Source organism: Balearica regulorum, chromosome 15 (assembly GCF_011004875.1).
Source record: "Balearica regulorum gibbericeps isolate bBalReg1 chromosome 15, bBalReg1.pri, whole genome shotgun sequence".
Taxonomy (NCBI): Eukaryota; Metazoa; Chordata; class Aves; order Gruiformes; family Gruidae; genus Balearica; species Balearica regulorum.
In genome coordinates, this window is record NC_046198.1 from 18,331,419 (window position 1) to 18,345,737 (window position 14,319).

At 44.0% G+C, this 14,319-nt stretch overlaps 1 protein-coding gene across 2 annotated transcripts in view; it reads left to right on the top strand.

Annotated features, from left to right (window-relative positions):
* The first annotated feature begins 8,397 nt into the window (after positions 1-8,397).
* The window catches only part of SHISA9 (shisa family member 9), a 182,778-nt gene continuing 176,856 nt past the window's right edge, over positions 8,398-14,319 (top strand). Inside the window, exons 1-2 of one of the 2 annotated variants that reach the window (XM_075767805.1) lie at positions 8,398-9,223; positions 10,477-11,076. In XM_075767805.1, coding sequence (XP_075623920.1) covers positions 10,553-11,076 — 524 coding nt within the window. In that variant the 5' untranslated portion in view covers positions 8,398-9,223; positions 10,477-10,552. Of the gene's footprint in view, positions 9,224-9,796; positions 11,077-14,319 lie in introns of those variants that run through there. The other variant, XM_075767804.1, reaches the window with a different exon arrangement.

Genomic DNA, 14,319 nt, shown 5'->3' on the forward strand with positions numbered 1-14,319 from the left:
AAAGGAGCCCTGGTCTCATTTAGATCCATTAGAATTTCATCTACTAATATTCTCCCAGTACTTACTACTTCATCCAGCTTTTGAAGTATAATTGCTTTGGAAGCATCCAGATATGTACACAGATAAAGTATTTCAATAGCTAAAATCTGTTCAAAATTAATTTCTCAATGAAAAATGTTTTACGGTTAACTCCTAATATACTGAATTACAGATTTATAAACCTTGGAGACTGACATTGGGTTTCCCCGCAACAGAAGTTCTTCCACTTACTCCTGAGAATTCCTCATTCTGCTTCTGCAGGGGAAAGATTAGCACCATGTGCACACCCACTCTGACTCTGACTTATAACGATGCTGCCAGCAAGGACACAAAGGGGTGTGAAGTGCAATGGCATTTTTGTACAATGCAGCTGTTAAGAATTTGGAAATTTAAAATTGCAGTGCTTACTCTTTGAAACTTGGAGTTGAGTAAATATTGTGAGAAAGGTTTTGTGAACCAATGAGATTGCTATTATTTTTCACTTTTTTCCTTTCTTGAAGAAAAGAGAATTGCAATATTTCTGGGTTTTTACATAGTCTGGCAAGTATTTTTCTCATCTTCTGGATAAAAAAACCCCAACAACAAACCAAACAAAAAACCTCATCCTTGTATAAATCCTATATAAACAGAAAAAGTGCCAGGTTAACTTAGAGGACTTTCTGTTTGAGCTTCTGAACAATAAATCTCACCTGAACAAACATAATGATACCATTCTGGGTAAAACTTGCCTGTGATGACTGAGCAGACAGATAGGAATATAATTTTTTTTTTTTTTTTGCCAAGAAGGAGAACTCACATTTATTTATTTATTTGTCAGCTAGGGTTTCAGAGGAGTTTTTTTAGCAAGAGAATAATATACCATATGGGTGTCATTTCGGAAAAAATCGTGCACCTCTCTCATACAGTCTAGACTAAATCAAAGTGAAGACACCATTTTGCCGTTTCTGCAAGTAAATTCATAAAGACGACCAACAAGACTCAACAGATTTTTAGGACAAAATCATAAACTTGTTGTGGTGAGCACCATGATGTGTGTGGGAGGAGGGAGAAGTGCCAGCTGGATCCATCATCTATCTTGGCAATTATACTCTGTTCATCACCATGGTATCAGAACACCTTTACAAGCTCTAAGAGTAATCACAGTAAAGGATCTCTAGTTTCTCCTCATGTCCTAGGAGGGATGGCTTTGCTATTCTCCTTATTATTACTGTGGAACAGGTAGGTGAAAATAAGGCATTTTACACTTTGTTCTTAAGGAGCTGAGGTTTGTAATTGTTCCAGTATCATCAGGGTATGAACGCCACAGCTGTATGCCAGATGCCAAGAAACTGTTATCTGTTCATGGTGTAGAGATGACTCTTCTTGTGTCCTAGAGGAATGGAGCTGCAGTGAAAGGTCATGAAGTCAGCGAGAAGTATTCTTCATCCTCTTACGTTGTCAGGGCGCAGAGAAGTTGCTTAGGGTGGATGTAGGCAGGAAGGTAGAAACAAGGATTGTTGAATACCCTGCTGATTTTATTGGCTTCCCTGGTACCGTGGGCGGCTTCCCTCAGCAGATGTGCTAGAGAGCTGTCCTTATCCCTATGCCAGCACACCGTGCCTCCCTTGGGCCGCAGCATGCCGATGGGCACAGAGACCACAGTGCTGACTGAATATGTTCTGAGCAGCGTGTGGGTATCGGCACTGGAGCTTAAAGGGGCGCTGTACACAAAAATATAATTTCCTTAATTATTTCTACATTGTCTCGTATAATAGGCATCAGAATGTCGCCCTTATTTTATTATTTTTGTCTTTAACTTTTTTTTTTCTTTATCCTTTAATGTTAGATTTTGGTTTTGTTTTCATTGTGAATAACGCTAACATTATGAAATGGCCCCATTGAAACAAATGACATTTTATGTCCTATAAAGAACATCTCAATGAGAATAAACTTATTAAATCTTGATCGTTAGCATGGAATCTTCACTCCATTGAATTTAATGGTAATATTCCTGTTAACACTAATGAGTCAAGACTTTGTCCTTTGCATACAGCTGTCAACAAGTAATTAATGATAACCAACAGACCTAATACTAAAAAAATATCTTTTGCAATGAGATGAAAAGACTGAAAACTGGACCCAGGTTCAGGCTTTGCATGGAGGATCTATTTCTGATCTTGCTGTGCAAGTGGTTTTTTTAACTTGAGCTAAACATTATGACAGAAACAAGTGAGATAATTGTGTATTATGAGATATCTGCTCTTTTTCACTTATGGTCATTTTATGTGTTGAAATACTTGCATTGTTTATGTAGGAAAACGATCCTATTGTTCAGCCATCTAAATTATCTGTTTCTTCATCATATTATCAAGGCTCACTTCAACTGTTCTAGTTTGCATAGAAATTACATGCAATTTCCTTTTTAATTTTGTTATTTTTTCTTTTTAAAGAAGAACAATCACTATATTCACAGGGAGAATTTGTTAAACTGGAAAATGATATTTAAGACTTCAAGGTGTATATAAATTACAAAATTGACTTTAAAGAGGCCAGCTTTCTGTCAGGTGTGTGGGTGTGAATGACAGACTGATTCCCACACACCCCCAAGAAAATGTGACTTGTCCTTTTACCAAGTATTCAGTTACAACTGGCCCTATATATATATATATATATATATATAAAATTTCCATATTATACAGAAGTATTCCTTTTGCATTCTTTGCATTTTACTCCAATGTTACTTGCCTATATAAATATAAAGATCAAATAATCCATTCTGAAAATTGTACTCCCAGGTGCCAGCATTTTGTGTTAAAAATGTGTTTAACCTTATTGTTCTCTGCAGTAATCTCCTATATAAGTGTTAGGAAGCAGATATCCTAAATATGTTATTAACATTAGATTGTATTTAGCAGGTTAGAGATAATCTGCTGATTTAAGTAAACACTACAACAAAAAGATACCACTAGAATCTGCTGTCAGCATCTTTTTGCACCACTTCTCAAGACTCCCTAATGTGCATTTCACATTACAGTTAAAATCCTTTTATTTGTCCTATTATTTATCCAGCTGTGGGATCACTGCACTTTCACAGTAATAAAAAACTCCAAAACTCCAGGAGTTTTTTTTTTTCCACAAGATTATAAAAAATGTTCTGCTACACATTATTTACTTTAAGCATTTACTTTTCAGTTTACTATTGCCATGATGCAAAGAGCAAGGAGAGTGGATTGATGCCTTTTCATTCAAGATAGGTATAACAGAATACCCAGATAGATGTTCTACATAGATATTCCATATATGTAGGTATAACAGAGTAGCACTGTGCTGAGAAATATCAATGATGAATCCTGTTAACGTTATCAAAATGCTCTCTAGAAAGAAAACATAAGAAATGGCATTTACATTTCCACCTTGAGATCTTCATGGTTTTTTGACCCATCTGTCAGTATACCTGGTTGAGAGATCACTTCTTCTCACTGGCTATCACGGTAGAGGACAGAGAAGCAAATCCCTTTGGAGCTGGCTTTAGAACTGCTCTTTACATTGGCTGTCAAGAAGGGACAGTTGTTACCATCTGCCCAAAAGCGTGGTCTGGAACCTGTATGTGTATTTGTACACATCAACAGTTTTCCAACATATGTGCTTAAATTTAGTCTCTGAATTCATTACTGGGCTTTCAGATATGTGACCCAGTTTTCAGAAGTACTGACCACTCAGACATCTGGTGATTTCAGTGTAAGCTGTGATTATTCAGCATCTCTTGAACAAAACCACCCAGTGCAGTTTCCATTTTAAATCAATGGAAAGACGGTTGTTGAATTAGTAGATACTGAGTTGGCCTGGGGATATTTAACCTTTGGCACCCACATGTGACACTCTTGGCCAGGCATGGTAATCACATAAGTGGATCTGATAGCCACATGAAAACTGCAGTGTCATATAATCAAAAAAGTATCACAGAACTCAGACCGTTACTACTTTCTCTGTACCTCTTATTTCATCTGTCTTGTGACTTACCATTTTAAAATCCTGAGCACCTTTTATCAGTTAGCTTCCTTTAAAAATGGAACTGAACTGTCAGAGAAATTTTCTTCTTCATAAATCTGAAAGTCCCTAGATCTGTGTATCATTACTATACATAAGATACAAAATGCATCAAGCCTCGGATGGGCATGTTGTGCCAATATGGAGAGACATCATTAAAGCTTATTATCAGGGAAGAACACTAAAAAGGTCTAATGTTCAGTAAGAACTTTTGATTTTGGTTGCCTGACAGTACATTTTGGAAGACATGCAAAATATATGGTGGCTAAAATAGTTAGTTAGTTAGTTAATACAGCAACTTTACATTTCTGTGAAGAGCAAGTTCTTCGCTTCCGAGGTTTACAGCTCCCTTCTACAGCCCTTGAGGTTAATGGTGCTAAAACTGACAGACTATAACTGACTCACTAATTTGACTTCTTTCTGTTCTGACTTCCATCCGTGGATGTTCCAGGCCTAAGGAATGCGCATTCTAGACTAAAACTTGGCTACCTCTTAATCTCGGTTACTGCAGAGTGTTTAGAAGAGGTATTGGTTAGATCAGCTCCTCAGCTCTTCTAACATGCGCCAGAGCCAGACAGCAGAGGATTAGGAAATTTTCTCTACGATGTGTCCCCTTCTCTGTCTAAGCACGGTATACAGCCTATTAGACTGACTTTAACCTTGAAAATTTTTAATGCTATTTTAGGTCTGTTTAGAAAGGCTTCCTCTCTGCCTTGAAAAGTTGAACTCATGGGAACAAAGATGGTTGGGTTTTCAGTTGGAAGGACACCAAAGCAGTTCCATTTTTTTTGATCCTCTGCAGCCTTTCTCTCCTTTTCCATTAACGAGACATAAAGATTTTGCTGGCATGAGTTTGGAATGAGCTGCAGAGCTGCCTTTGACAGTTGCAGTAGTCCTCAGACACCTGGCCAATCATTCCAGATCTAAATTCCATGGCAGTCTAATTTATCCCAAGCAGAAATACACCTTGTTCGAAGGCACTTGCCATACTATTACAATTCAAAGGAAACATCAGTTTTGCCAAAGAGAGAAAGTGACTGGCACTTTTCCCTGTTCGAAATCAGAGGAATAGCAACAGGCAGACCTGAGGGCACAGCTCATTTTTCAGCTGTGCTGCTGAAAGCTGCTTTAGACATTTTGGCACTTTTTCCCCACTGCTGTATACTGAAGATGTTTGCAGTACACATGTGTTTCCTCTTGTATATTTGCAAGTACTCCACTTACCTTCTAAATTTATCTGAATTTTTCTGAATTTCCTTTGACTTAAACTGAAGCTACAAGAACTCTCAGGATTTCTGTAAGTCAACTCCAAATGTGAATGCTGTTACTGCCTGCCCCGACCCCAACCCATGCAATTCCTACAGTTTTGGTCTTACAAGAAGACTGAAGAGAAAAATATTAGATGATAAAGGTAATTTCTACATTGCAGAATTGCAATAAATTATCTTCCTCCTCAGTGAGCCATGAAAACAAGTCTCTTGCGCTTTTTCATTCATGAAGCACCTCCTGGCTCATTAAGATCTCTTGATGGTGATCCCTTTGCTATGTGCAAAGTGTATTTTTTTTTCAGACTTGATGACAACAACTAAAAAAAGCTCAATGTTTGTAAGATGTTCTAGTTAAAGTTGCTATGAATCCATGAAATTACAAGAACAAGCTCATTCTGTCCCAGTCTGTATGTGCATCTTTTTTAATGAAAAGAGAAAGGTTAGTTTAAAAGATGTGTGCTCAACAGTTATAAAAGAAGTATATTTAGTGTCAACACACTGCAGGCTGGGATTTCACACGTTGCTGCACTGATACGATACTAAAAAGGCTTGTGAAGTGTTAGCTGCGTAACTAAAAGAAAGGTCTAGAACCAATCGTGTTCTAACCACCCAGCGAGCCCAATAGCAATGGGAAAGCACACTCCTCGTGGAGGAATGACAAAACACAGCAGCAGCAAATGGGGCTGTCTGACGTATGCTGATTCAAGAATGGAAAGGTGTTCCAACCAGACTTCTGTGTTGTGTTATTCTGGGCTGTTTACAGTATTTGTAAATCATGGGACTGCTTTCAGTATCTATAAACTTCCTGGCGCTTGTAGCCTCCTTGTTAAAGACATTTTGCTGCTTCAACTCGTGTCCGCTAAGGTATTTCATGTCTCAAGCTACCTTATTGACCCACAGCAGACATCTTCTAACATTTAACTTACGTTCAAAGACTAGTGATTGCAAACATGCTGCCAGTTGGGCTGCTATAGTAGAATCATCACCCCTCTTGTTTTCCAGCTGCAATACATTTTGTATCTATACATCCAAACATCCCATTACAGTATGAAATAGCTATCAAGAAAACAGACATTGACTGCTTCATTCTAGTTTCCACATGACATTTCTTATCACAAAATACCTTTTACGTCAACACTGCCTGAGATCAGGCCTGTCTAGCTGCTTTTTGGATGGATTTTCACAGCTCTGAAATGTCTGCTAATAATAATGATTGAGCTATATGGCATTTCTCGGGAAGTAATGTTGGCTGGAAAGCTCCATTGACTTAGTGCTCAGCAAAGGACTGTTCTCTCTAGCAGGTAATCGGTCCCTGGGAAATACTCAGAGGTGGATCAACATGGTTATTATTAACAAAAATGAAATATCATATTTGGAACATTATCATTGCAATTGCTCCATATGTTTTAATTGTTCTACATTCTTCACATTTATCACCACCTCAACATTCAGGTTAACTCATTAACTTTCTCTCCTAATTTTACTCTTTTTCAAACTCTCTTCTTTACATAAAAAACCCTGCAAGAATTGGTTCTAAGAGTATATACAATTAAACACAGAATTGAACATGTATAATGGACAAATACATACATAGAGTATGAGTGTGTATGCATTTATATAACTTCCTCTGGGACCTGCCTATACATTGCTACAGGATTTACCACACACACACACACACAAAAGCAGCCTATTTTCTAGCATAAATTTGAACAGCAAGCATTGCCATTGATCCACATGTGAAAGTCTCAGTGAAAACAAGTGAAAGAAATTAGAGGAAAATAGAAAATATAACAGGAATACTTAATTTTGTATAAGGTCTATGCCTAAAATTAAGTATTTCACTTAAGTAAATGGATATGCGCTTCAGTAAAGACAACTCTGTAGGTTCTAGTAGAAACATTGATCTTCTCAATTGTTTCAGAGGCAAAAATACATTCCTTATGGGATAAAACTGTAGAAAATTAGGTAATTATTACTTACCTTAAAGCAATGTAAAAAAAGAGAAGTCTTGAAAGTAGAAGGGGATGGTGCTGAAGTGAGAAATCTTTCGTGTTTCTCAACTTGATAAAGACAACTGAAATAAATTAGAAGTTTATTGACTGACTTCATCGAGAAAACCTTTATAAAATCACATAATGACCCAAGATGTGCCTCAGTACTGTGTGTAATACCCATTTCTCTCAGCGAGTCTTCTTGTTTTCATTATTATACTTAGCGATTTTATATTTTGACCGTGCAGGTGTTCTTACAACTACATACTATGAAGCCATTAAAACACAGTGCCACAGGTCTATTAAAAAGGGTTCGTGCCTTAGTCGAGAACAACTCTAGTTCATTGTTAGAGTCCTAAGTACAGCTAAAATAACTTCACTGCTAATACGACCAACAGGCACCGACAGCGTAACAGCTAGAGTGACTCATGATTAATCCAGGTACCATGATTTATGGGTTCTGGGTTCTATGGGTCTGACCCCAAGTTGTATGGTGCCACAGGAAACTTTTTTTTCAAGGGGCTTTAATCACCCTCCTGTTTTCCTCAGCGCATGGCACTTAGGGTCAGATTCTGATCGCATGGACCTGAATCCTGCAAATGTTAGATTCTAGCCTAAATCCTTTGGGCTTTTTTGCTGTGGGGGAATTCTTAAGGAAAACCTCAGGGAGTCGGCGAAACAAGAAACTTGTACCATAGTTAGTCAGGATTAATAGCCCGTAAAATAAATCATTTTTAATGTTATTATTTCTGTACATGTATAGCACTAATCATGCGAAATATTTAAGCAGCTTTTTAGCAGAGCAACAGGGAAACTTGCATAATCTTAAGCGCCTGACAGGACTGGACCTTAAAAGTCTCCAGATGCAATAATGAGTATGGAACAGATTCATTTTGTGCAGTATTTTCAGCACAAACTGCATCACAAAGTGTTAAATAATAAATAATAGCAGAGAGATGTATACACAAGGGAGGAACGATACGATTTCAGAGGAGACTTGAAAGGGGATGTTGAGGAGGTGGAGGTTTTAAGAATTAAATATTAAAAACCTGAAAGGCTGGTTTTGGCCGGGACCGATTGTTTTTCTTGGCTGAGAAATAAAGGGCTTTCTAGCCTGCCTCCCGGACAACGATGCAAGGCTTGCCGTCAGGCTGTTCAGTGGAATCATCCCCGTACTTAGAGTCTATTTTTAAGAGCAGGCAAAGGATCGCAATCAGCCAGCTACAGCCCTCTCCGGTTCCGAACGTCTGCGCCGTCCTCTGCCTCACCTTTCAGGCTGCCTACCGCTTAGCCTCGCCGGGCCGGCGGGTCCCAGCAGCGGCGGGCGGGGCGGGGCGGGGCGGGGCGCACCGGGCCCTTCCCGGGGCAGCAGCGGCCGCGGGCCCGGCGAGGCGGGGGCAGACGAGCCCCCGAGGGAGAGGGAAGCTGCTGTATTTAAGCAGCAGCCCACACTGTTCAATCACGCCACAATGGGCTTATTTCCTACATTTGGTGGCAGCATAGCATTCGGGATAACGTTAGCGCTCCTTGCGCAGGTTGCCGCCGACCCAAAAGACGGAGATGCGAGAGTTAAATAGCGGGGATGGGGAGTGAATCACTAAAGAGTCTTTCCCAGAGCCCGCTCTCTGTTTTGGGGAAGTTATTTTCATTCTGTGTCGTGCAAACGACCCGCAGCCTCGCCGTGCCCGCCGGAGCCCGCCCGACTGACGTTATAACGAGATTTTTAAATAAACGATGTGCCGGGGCAGCTCGTGTTTAGCAGACGTAGGGCGCGCAGTGCAAGTAACGCCGTACCTGTGCACGGCGCGCCGGGGAGGGCAGCGCCCGCTCACGCCCGCGGTCTAGCGGCGGTGCGGCCCCATGGACGCCGCTCCGCCGGGGCCCGCCCTCGCCTCACAGGTAAGCGAACTGCCGGGAGCGGTCGCCGGGGGAAGGAGCGCCCCGCTTACCGGGGCAGTGCCGCTCCGCTCTCCTCGCTCGGGGCCGCCATCGGCTCCCTCAGGGCGCCCACCCCGGCCTGGCGCCCGCGGCGCGGGGCTGAGTCCGCCGGGGGCCCCGCTCCGCTCCTGTTCCCGCTCCCGTTCCCGCCGCCCGGGCCAGCGCGCGCGCTGGCCGGTGCCCCCTCAGCGCGGCGCGCGGGGGGGGGGGGGCAAGGAGGAGGAGGAGGCGCCGCTCCCGCGCTTTTGGAGACGCACCTGTGGGGAGCGCCCGCCTGGGCGGGAAGTCTCTTATGTAAGGGATGGCGGGCAGCGAGGCCGGACCCAGGGGGGGCCCGGACTCAGAGGGGGGCTGCTGGGAGTGGGGAGAGCCGCTGAGGGGGAGCCGGCCCCGGAGAGGGGCTGCTGGGGATGGGGATGGCGGGGGAAGCCGCGGCCCCGCAGAGGGGCTGCTGAGGGGGCTGCGCAGGGGGTGCTGGGGGGGGGGGGGGAGCCGACGGGCAGGCCGGCGGAGAGCCCCGGGTCTCTGGCGCGCAGCCTCCCGCGGGCGCCTCGGGGGACGGGCCGGGCTCGCCGGGCTGCCTCGCCCGCACGCTGCCCGCCGAGGCGGGTTTCCCCGTTGGCGGCAGCCCTTCCCCGCCGGCTGGATGCCGCGGCGAGCCCGTCCAGCCTCCCGCGCCCTGCCTTGGCGGCCGTCGCCTCCCGCGGGCTCGCCCGGCTCCCGGCGCGGCTCGGCGGGCGCCGTGGCTGGCTGAGGGAGTTGTGCGAGACACCGCGCCGGGCTCGGCGGGGAAGCGGAAGGTGGATGCCCCGGCGGCCGCACGCCGGCACCAGGCGGCGCGGGGAGGCTCGGCGCTCGCCCCCCCTCCTCCTCCCGCCCGCCCCTGCAGCGCCCTCGCCTCAGCCCTCCCGCCCCGTGGCCCGCTCCACGCCCCTCTGGCCAGCCCCCCCCTCCCCAGCTCCGGCGCGCAGCGCGGTGCCCCGCGCTCCCGCCGCCACCGCCGCCCCTCGGTCCTCCTCCTCCTCCTCCTCCTCCTCCTCCTCCTCCCGCGCGCTCCACAAGTGCCGCGCGCTCGCTCCGCCGGCGCGGCGCGGGCTGCGGACACTGCCGGGGGCGGTGGCCCCGGCCCGGCCCGGCCGCGCGGGGCTGTCCCTGGTGCTGAGGGGAGCGCGGGAGCGCGGGGCCGGCCCCTGACCCAGCCGCTTTATGTTCAGCTCCTGGCGCAGCGCAGCATCCAGCAGCTCGAGCAGCGGCGGCGGCGGCATCGCTGAGCCGGGGCTGGGAGGCAGAATGGAAGGCTTTATTCGGCTGCTCTTCGGCTACTTGGTGGCGGACCTTCTCACGCTGGTGTGCCGGGCTCAGGAGAAAGCTGGCCAGCAGCTGGGGAGCTTCGTGGTGCTCTCGGGAGGAAACCACTCCAGCCTTGGGGAACAGCTAGATCCCTCCGAGCCACCTCCCACCCCGGACTTCTGCAGGGGCTACTTCGACGTGATGGGGCAGTGGGACCCCCCCTTTAACTGCAGCTCGGGGGAGTTCATCTTCTGCTGCGGCACTTGTGGCTTCAGGTTTTGCTGCAAGTTCAAGAAGACGAGGCTGGATCAAAGCACCTGCACAAACTACGAGACGCCGTTGTGGATGAACACTGGGAAGCCTCCTTCCCGCATAGATGACCCTCTGCACGACCCTACCAGGGATAAAACCAACCTCATTGTCTACATTATCTGTGGGGTTGTGGCAGTCATGGTGCTGGTGGGGATCTTCACCAAACTAGGGCTGGAGAAGGCGCACAGACCCCAGCGGGAGCACATGTCCAGGTAAGGCCGAGTGCCAGGCAGCAGGGTCCCCTTCCCCCCTTGCCCCTAAAGAGGAGAGAGGAGCCCGTGTGTTCCTGCCAAACAAACAGGCTGCATTCCCCTGCAAGGCAACCGAGAGAGACCAACTCTGGAGAGCAGAGCTCCTGCGGGTCCCCAGGCCCAGGTTATCAAAGTACATGCAGAGTGAGGAAGACTAGAAATAATCGTGGAGTTTGCACAGACAGTAGTCCATTTTTGTCTGCAGTGTCTGACCCTCTCCCCAACAAGATCCAGCAACTGTTCCCGGATATACTGTGCGTGAATAGGGAAACAAACAAACAAAAAATATCCTGAAACCAGCAGCACTGAATTATAGAAAGCCTGATGGGTTCCCTCTTCCAACTGTTTCAAAGCTTGGAAAATGTTTTTACTTAACAGAAGGATGTAAACAAATGCCATCTCACCCTCCCTCTCCAGCTGCAAAATGGTTTTGGCAGGACCTTCCCTACTCCCCCAACCCTTGCAAGTGTATGAGCTATTTGTAAAATTTCTAAGCTGTGAAAATGAGCCAGGGTGGAAGGGAAGAGGGAGACACAAAAAAGGAAAAGCTATTGTAGAATTTCTTAACATTTTTTCAGTTGCTGTTGAGAGGTAAGAAATGGAATACGAAAGTCTTGTCTCATCCATATATGTGTGTGTTATACTCCGTATCCACAGTGTAATGGCTGAGTTACATCAAAGAGAACCTCCCCCACCTAGAGTTAGGCATGCTGTGTACCGACTATTCCGGATACTGGCTGCCTCGTGGTGGATAGGCAGGTGGGCAACTCAGGACAGAGCCCAATGGCTTTAACAACACATTCCAAACCCAGATTGTCACAGCAGTTCAAAATCAAGGCATAACACATTTGTCAAGTTTGCAGTCTGTCTGATTCTTTATGCTAATCCCAGGCACATGAAAGTAAAGCAGATGGGGGAAAGGCATTAAAAAAGCCAAACAGCTCCATTAAAGAGTCTAAATACATTCCAGCATATTGGGCATCTTTGGTGATGAAATGCAATTGAAAGGATACCTTCTACTGGATGTGCGGTGTGGCAGAAAGCTTCCTTGGGCCCTGACTGGTAATGGTGTAGGTCACAATCTTTCAAGCTTAGATGAAGAGTCGTCCTTTGAAAGATAGTCTAAGAGATCAGCTCAACACCTGGAGCTGTATTTTTTTACTGAAGTTTCTGCATGACTTTTTGAATAACTGCTTATCCTGAAATGAACAGGGAAAGCCACAAAAATACTCCTGCAAATGCATCACCAGTTCACTAGCAATTATTTGCTATTTATAAACTGGCTGATATGGATATGCATTTACTACCGATGAACAAAGCACATTGCAGAAATTTTTGTCAACATTGTGTGTCAGTGATACTTCTCCAAAGATGTTTTTTGTTGAGCAAGGTATAATAATCCTTCGGTCATTTTGAATATTCTCAACTACTAAATTGAGAAAAAGAATACACGGGTCCCAATTTTGTTTTTAAATCTTACTCTTAAACTACAGAGCTTGTTTGGAAAAAGCTCTGCCTTGCTTCAGCCTCTTCCTGTAGTGTCTTCATGCAAGCAAAAAGGCAGGGCTCGTAACACTGACAAAAACCAGGACAGAGTGAAGTTGTAGCCATCCCTGCTTATATGTATGGCTTAAATATGTCCTATTTCCACTAGTAGAAATATTTGCTATATAAAGTACAGGTGTGAAGTATTCTGAAAGGATATTCTGTCTTAGTTTATGGAAATAGAATTATAGGGGATTGGAAAATCATTCTGAAATCCTTCAGTCATGTATGCATAACGATTAGGTTTCTGAAGTGGTTCTTAGAAAAGGTCGTCTGTTACCCTGATTACTTAACAGTGTCTGAGATCTTGTACTTTTCTTGCCATGAAAATGTTCAAGTCAGGATTATATAGAAACTTGGAAAGTCATGATCACATGGAAAAACAGTCACCCACTCAGTACACATAATAGCTAGTCATGTTCTGAAAAAGCAGCGCTATAGCTTTTTTTAAAAAAAAAAAAATTCTCACACTCCTATTACAGCTGTGGGGTGGGCTTACCATTAATTTGAAAAGGAATTAGATTTGTAAATCCCTTCAGCAATCTAAAATTCTGTTCATTGAATGAAGAATTGAAGTAACCTTTTTGTCCTCGAATGTGTGTTTAACTAAAATATTCCATCCTAGCTCATTCTACACTACTAATGTTCTGAAAAAAAGGCTGCAATGCTTAAGAAATAAATAATTTATCCATTTAAACAGTTAATAGTACCAACAGTTAAAATAATATGTAGCCTATATTCATATTCACCTTCTTTTATAATACTCATCACTACAATATCAAAAAAAACCCCAAACCAGAAAGAACACTTCTTATGTTTTTTGCTGTACTGAGCCTTATTAATAAGCAAAAGTATAATGCAGAGAGTGTTAGATAGGCCAAACCAAAAGTACTAACGGTTACTCCATTTTGGCTGGCAGCAAGAAACACATGGAGACTGATTCGTCATCTATTTTCTTAGCTGAGATTGTCTCCTTTCCCTTCCCTAGCCAATGGCTACATGAAACACTTGAATCCTCTTCGTTCCCATGAACACATTCACCTAGGGAAGGGATGGTACTGCTTCTTGAAAAAGACAATGCATAATGTAATCTGATCTTTTTTTGAGGGCTGTTTTTTTTAAAAAGTGAACAGAATACAACTGGTGTAAATCATATATTTCCAGTTTTGATTTACTAAAAATATTTAAAAATATGAAGAGAGACCTAGGACATGGGAATAAGAACATTGACTTATAAATAGGAAGGAAAACTGTGCCACACTTATTAGTTCCTTGCATTATTTCATCTTGAAGTCAGTGGATCTGCTGTTGCAGTAAGGCACTGGTGTGTGTAAGAGTGGTACAATGGTAATAAAGGCAACTTTGCACGCTGGGTGAGTGCACTTGCTATACACTCGCCTTTCATTACATTTTGCTTACTGCTATACCAAAACAAACCAAGAACATGCCATTAATTTCACTGAGTTCTGAAATATTCAACAATGAAAAAGCATCAGGGAAATGTATTTATTTAGTGAAAACAATCCATAGGAAAAAAAAATCTGTATTGGGCAAGTCCTTTTAGGAAAAAAGAGTCAAAATTTGTCCTTTTTTTAGAGAGCTTGTTACTTTCTTTTGTTTTGAGAAAAAAGGCCAAGTGTGGCACTGTTGACATTTTCT